Source organism: Carlito syrichta, unplaced genomic scaffold (genome assembly GCF_000164805.1).
Source record: "Carlito syrichta isolate Samal-C Ts95f unplaced genomic scaffold, Tarsius_syrichta-2.0.1 Scaffold304495, whole genome shotgun sequence".
Classification (NCBI taxonomy): Eukaryota; Metazoa; Chordata; class Mammalia; order Primates; family Tarsiidae; genus Carlito; species Carlito syrichta.
Window position 1 is genome coordinate 109,980 of NW_007248591.1, and position 6,499 is coordinate 116,478.

Genomic DNA, 6,499 nt, shown 5'->3' on the forward strand with positions numbered 1-6,499 from the left:
GGCGGGCCCCGACGTCGGGACCCTGGGGATACTGACCCTGTGGGGAGGCCTGCAGACCGGGTGGAAGCGCGTTCCTGCCAGAACGGCGGGAGGACGGTGGTCCGGGAGTCAGGGAGCCGGGATTCCAGCCCTCGCTCTGCCAGGGCCCCACGCGTGGCCCCGGGCAGGTCACGGACCCCCCCCACAGAGACTCCCTCCCTTCCTGGATGGGACTGGAGCATGGGCAGTCCCCTCCCACAGGGACGGACAGGCAGGTCCCTTGGCTTACCAGCGTGTCTCGAAGCTCAACCAGCTGCCGTGTCTTTTCAGACTGGCTTGTGGTGGGGTCCGGGAGCTGGTGTCTGTGCATGACTTGGGCATAGTTGAGTGCCTTCCATGCCTGTCGCGGCCTTGAGTGTCTCACTGGAACCATCAGCGACGTGTATTCAGTTCGCGTGCCCGATCGATGTACACAGTCAGCATGATTTGCCCCGTGGAGGAGAAAGTGGCCTCAAGTTCCTGGGCTCACTGGACAGGAAGGGACAGCAGGGCCCAGCCTGGTGCAGCTCCCGCACACCGTGGGGGCCGCTGGAAGTGCGGCGATCTCCTCCCCACTGCGGCGCCAGCCCTCAGCCACAGTGCGCGGTGCTGGTGTGACCCTGACTGGGCTTCGGAAGATCGGGTGATGCCCTTGGTGACAGGAGCTGAAGGAGCGTCTGGAAAAGTCTCTGCATACCCGACAGCTGTGCGGAAGACCCGCGTGGATTACGTTTCCTGCGGCCTTGGCCAGAAGAGCCTTGGGTGGAGCCAAACCCTATTTCTGAGCTTTGCTGATGCCCCCGATGTGGGCTCTGGACCCACCAGGCCGGCCCGAACACCCAGGGGCGCCCGGCACCCCCATCCCGGCCAGTGGGGCGAGGGTTCCTCGACTGGCCCGTCTTCCCCTCCAGGGCTGCCCTTGCTCCTGACCTGGAGCCTGGGCTGTGTGTGGTCAGATGGCGGACTGCCCTTGGGAAAGCGAGACTGCGGTCTCCGGTCTAGACCTGGGATCACGGGGGTGGGGCACACCCGCCTGCTTGTGAGGGTCCCTGGGCGTGTGGCCATGCCCCTTGTTTCCGTCTCGTCTGGTTTTGTGCTGCCAGAGCGGGGTTCGGTAGCTGCGGCCAGATAGATCCCTTGGCTGGCCATCCTAAAATGTGTACTCTCTGACCGGGACAGAGCACGTTTGTCGCGATGGGTCCTAGAGCGTGTCACCTGTGAATATTCACACGCGGCCACGGGGAGGACACTGGAGTCTGTTGTAAGACATAGGGAACTGGAGCCCAACGGCTTCTAGGAACCAGAGATGGCCCCCAGGGAGCCACAGCCCCCCCGCCCACCGCTGACTTGTCCCTGTCTCGTGCTAGCGGCTTAAGCTGTGACTTTCCTTTCCCGCCCCCGAGCCTCAGGTGACAGAGTCCAGAGAAGCCAAGTGAGTGGCCCAAGGCTCCACAGCAGACCAAAGGCAGATTTGAGGCTGGAACCCGGGTCCCCTGGCAGCCAGTCAGCACGTGCCCATGCCAGACCGCAGCCTCCCTAGTTGGTCACCTGTAGAGCACCCGCTCCACACCAGGCCCTGTCCTCAGCGCTCACACGAACGGCTTTAATGAATCCCCACCACAGCCTTCGTGGCAGGGAGGACAATTGCCACCCTGAAGTTGGGGAAACAAAGGCACAGGGAGGTTCGGAGACTTGCCCAGAGACACTCAGTGGGCAAGTGTCAGAGCCCAGATACACCCCCAGGTTGCCGGGGCCAGGAGTCACGCTGCTGAGCGCAGAGGGCGTGTGGTGGACCCTGAAGTCCAGCTGAGCTCCAGTCCCAGGCTGACCCCTCTCTGCTTGGCCCTGCTCAAGGGGCTTCCCCATGCCGAGTCTCCTGTCCTCTGCAGAAGGGGCAGAGCTCCCCCCGCAGAAGGCTCAGAGGCTTGGTGGCACCACAGATGTGAAGCGGCGGTGTGCAGCCCCCTGGGGAGTTCGGGAGGGTCAGCCTTGAGGGTCCTTCACCACGTCTGCAAAGACCCTTTCCCAAGTAAGACCACGTTCTCAGTCTCTGAGGGTTAGGATGCTGTGGACACAACTTTGGGGGGCCACCATCCACCCTACTGGCCTGGAGACACATGGCTTGTGCTCAGTCAAGACGTCTTGGAACGAGGGCTGATTTTTTCTCTCCTCGGTGTGCTCTCTGCGTGACCTGCCCTCTCTCCTGAATGCCTGCCTGTGCCCGACAAACTTTTCTTGCAGGGAAAATGATTCTTAGCTGCCAACGTGTGATTGGAAGTTACACAAAAGCCCATCAGGCAGTTGGAGCAGAATTAGATGGAAAATGTAGAACATGAATAATTCAAGCCGCTCTGCCAGGGGAGGGGCAGTCTTAAATGAGTCTAATTGTGCTCCTTCCCCAGGGAGGCCAGTCCTGAAGCGCACCTCGCAGAGCGGGTTTCAAGTGGGATTTAGGGCTGATCACGAAAGGGCAGGGTACTGGGGTTAATCCCTGAAATGAAAGCGCTGTCCAGGAGTGTGCCAGTCCCTCATTTTGCAAATGGGGAAACAGGCTTGCAGAATAGAAATGATGGTTGTATGTAGCACCGCGCTTGCTAGAGAGAGACACCCAGCCTGGGACCCCAGCATCTGACCCGGTGCCGGTCCCACCAACATTAAAGCCACCAAGTGTGGTCACTGGGCCAGATGTCTCAAAGGCCACATGCACGTGGCCGCACAGGTGTGAGTCCCCGAGGCCTGTTTGCGGTATCTGATTTGGGATGTAATTATCATGGAGGCTTCTTCCATGGCTATGTCCCTTGTCAGGACTCTGTCCTGAGGCTCGTGTGTCACGATGGATTGAAGGACATTCAACAGGGACAGCCGTGCTCAGGAATTAATTCCTTTAGCACTGCCGACGGCGGCAGCAAAGAGCAGGACCGCAGGGTGGTCCTGCAGCCATCTGAGCTGAGGTCCTGGAGAGACTGTCCCAGGGACCAGGTGACGCTGGACCCGGTCAGATGCCCATGTTCTGGAGTATGCTGGGCTGCCCTGAGGTGCTGGGCCTGGTCTAGACCCCGGGACTCAGAGGCGCAGGACTGCCTGCTGGGCTTCAGGGAGCTCCCGCCTGGTGGGGGTCCTGCCGCATTGGCGGTAACCTTGCTCTTGTCTTCCTTTGCCAGGGTGAGGGGGATCCAGAGCCTCTGTGTTTTACATTACTGTTTTCACAGCCTGCACCGTATCCAGAGTCCTTTGTCTGAAACAGCAAGAGAAAGTTCCTGGAGGATGCTCCGGCTGTAAGACTATGGTGCTGAGCTGCTGGGGAGACTGCATGTCCCCCAAGTCATACTCCAGGCCCTCGATCCCTTTGCCTTTGGGGCAGTGTCCCCAGCCTGTGTATGGTACCCTCGACCATGTGCCCCTGCCCCTCAGCCACTCTGGGCTGCTGTGACTCAGGTGTGTTTGCCACAGGGCTACAGAAGGAATTTTATTTATAGAGATGGGTTTTTACTCCGTCTCTAGGCTGGAGTGCAGTGGTGTGATCATAGCTCATTGCCACCTTGACCTCGGCTCAAGCAATCCTCCCACCTCGGCCTCCTGAGTAGCTGGAGCTACAAGTGTGTGCACCGTGCCCAGCTAATCGTTTAAACAAATTTATATCTATGGGGTCTTTCTGTGTTGCCCAGGCTGGTCTTGAACTCCTAGCCTCAAGCAGTCCTCCAGTCTCAGCCTCTCAAGGCACTGGGATTACAGGCATGGGTCACCACACCCGGCATCTCTGTGTCTTTTTAAAAGTTCGAAAACATCCTAAGATGGACAAAGCATGGACACCGAGTGAGCCGGGATGGTCACGTTATGCTGTGGTAACACGTCGAAGGTGTCCGGGGCTTCAGAGAGCCCAGACGTGTCTCACACGCCAGCTGCGAGGTGTCCGTCCCCGTTGGCTTGGGGGCAGGTCTCAGTGCAGAGGGAGCAGTGTCACGGCAAGCCCCGTGCTGGTTCTCAAAGCTTCACCGGGAAGTGCCACTCGCCGGCGGAAGGAACAAGTCCTCTGGCCACCCTGAGTTCTGAAGGACCCACAGACAAGTCTGTCCTTGGGAGAGAACCCGGGATGTTCAGAGGACTGCCTCCAGGCCAGCGTCTCACTTGAGACCATCAAGTCCCGCCCCCGCCATGTCTCACGAGTTACAACCCCAGGGGGTGGCAGTGGAAACGAGAGCCCCCACCACTCACAGGGGACTCCCACGGGACCTCTGTTCCCGTGCACGTCCGTGGCCTCCAGACCTCGGCTGGCTTTTGTTTGCGTCTTGAGTTCTGGGGAGAGAACGGAGTTCCTGTCCACCGCGGCCCTTCGGTGCGGAGCCTTCCGCAGGTGCCGCCGCGTCGGCGTGTGGGACGTGCACCCATGATGCCACTTTCCTCCAGCGGCCGTTTCCGTGCAGTTCGGTGGGGGCTGAGTGCCGTCCAAGCAGGCCGAACGTTCTGGAAGGCCGCTCGCTGCACGCAGCCCAGGAAGGATGGGCTGCAGGTGCCCGTTACGGCGTTTGCGTCAAGGGGATCCGGCTCCTTTGCCCTCTTAACTTTTCGTGTGGGTTTTCATGATTTAATCGCTGCTTCTTTTCACGCCAGAAAACTGCAGTTTCCTGGGAAACCAACCAGGCACGGGTGGCTTAGCTGATTTTTTTCCTTCTCTTTCTATTTTTTTTTTAAATGTGATTTTCAGTTTCTGGTTAATGATGTGCTCCCGGAAAGCAAGGTTTGAGCGTCAGCACCGAGCCCTTCCTGGCTGTCTTCTGAGAACACAGAGGCAGCCATCTTTTCTGGTGCGTTACAAACTCTGGCATCTACAGAGGTCAGGAAATAGTGATTTCCTATGGAGACAGGAAGCAGCTGGGGCTGGAGGAGGGGGAGGGCGGGGAGTGGGCTGCCGGAAGATGCATCTCAGAGTTTGGATCAGTGTTTTCCAAATTAATAATAATAATGATGATGGCGACTGGTGTTTGTGGAGCTTTGCACCACGTCAGGCGCTGTGTAACGGGCTTTGCCTCTGATCACCTCAGCACAACGGTGAGGTTAGAACTGTTCCCCCGTTTCGTTATAGATGAGAAGCAGGCAGGCGGTGCTGCAGAACACGGTCAAGATCACACAGCCAGGAGCTGGCAGAGCTGGGATTCAAACCCCAGACCTCCTGACTCCAGGGCTCACATCCACACGAGGAGTCAGAGGGAACGGGTCCTGCAAACCCAGTGCAGGGCTGGGGGGACCGAGGTGTCACTGTCTTGGGGTTTCAGAAAGTGTCTCTGGGGCTTGGCGACTCACAGGGGGCCGCGCAGGCCTCGGGTGCACCGAGGGGCTGGATCTGGGGCCCGGCGGCGGGGAGGAAACGGGAAAAGAGCAGGTGTGGGAGCCTGGGAGGTTGCCAGGCAGAATCCAGCCTCGCCACCCACTGGGTCACCCTGGATAAGTTGTCTACCCTCTCTCTGCTCCAGTGGATCAGTCAGGGACATCTCCTTCGCGAACAGCAAGCATCTTGGCTCTAAGCAGAACATGGAAATGCGCTGACTCCCATGCTTAGCCTTCGGGGGCACTGGCTTCAGGCGAGCTTGATCCAGGATCCCAAAGGCATCGCTGGCCCGGTCTCTCCACTCTACCTTCCGTGCTGTCTGTCCACCCTCAGGCCCCACGGCTCCCCTTGTCCTGGCAGCAGTTGGGAGCCCCTTCCCTCTGTGCCACCCAGCCCCGCAGGGGAGACCAAGCGGCCTCCCAGCATCCCCAGGCTTCCAGATCCTGGGAACTGAAGTCCCAGACCAGAGCCGAGGGCGGGCGGATCCAGCAATGCAGAACCTTTGCCCAGAGGAAAACCTGATTACTGTGGACAGGGGAAGGGGAGTGAGTGCTGGGGTGACAGATCTGGAAGCTTTCGCAAAAAGCATCCGCAGGCCAGCATGTAGTAGCGGCACAACAAATACTCCTTCCCTTCTGCCTGGCGACTGGCGGAGGAGGGGGCCGCGCGGGTCGCTGCCGTGGGCGCCGGCAGCTCGTGGTCACTCGCTGGGGAGCGGGCTCAGGCCAGGAGGGAGGCGGTGATCCAGGGTTCGGGGGACCGAGGGCGGGTGTCTCGGAGGGCGGCTGGCAGACAGCTCCCCCTGCAAGTCTGCGTTCGGCGGAGACTCTCTCTCCAGCCCGGGGCGTTTGTCCGAGGGTCTTGGGGGCAGGAAGGGGCTCAGACACGGTTGGACGCGTCTGCCTGGGCGGGGCGTCAGGGCCCCAGGGAAAGCAGGGCAGCGAGGGCGCCCCGCACCGCCCCTTCCTTGACCGCGCTGCCCAGACATCGTGGACATCAAGCCAGCCAACATGGAGGACCTCACGGAGGTGATCACGGCGTCCGAGTTCCACCCGCACCACTGCAACCTCTTCGTTTACAGCAGCAGCAAGGGCTCGCTGCGGCTCTGCGACATGCGGGCCGCCGCCCTGTGCGACAGGCACTCCAAGCGTAAGTGCC

The 6,499-nt window shown here is 60.1% G+C and overlaps 1 protein-coding gene across 1 annotated transcript in view; it reads left to right on the forward strand.

Moving 5' to 3' along the window:
• LOC103262435 (serine/threonine-protein phosphatase 2A 55 kDa regulatory subunit B gamma isoform-like) overlaps positions 1-6,490 on the forward strand; it is a gene marked incomplete at its 3' end in the record, with an annotated part of 28,333 nt that extends 21,843 nt beyond the window's left edge. The window contains exon 6 of the mRNA XM_021713359.1: positions 6,326-6,490. Coding sequence (XP_021569034.1) covers positions 6,326-6,490 — 165 coding nt within the window. The remainder of the gene's footprint in view (positions 1-6,325) is intronic.
• Between the last annotated feature and the right edge of the window lie 9 nt (positions 6,491-6,499).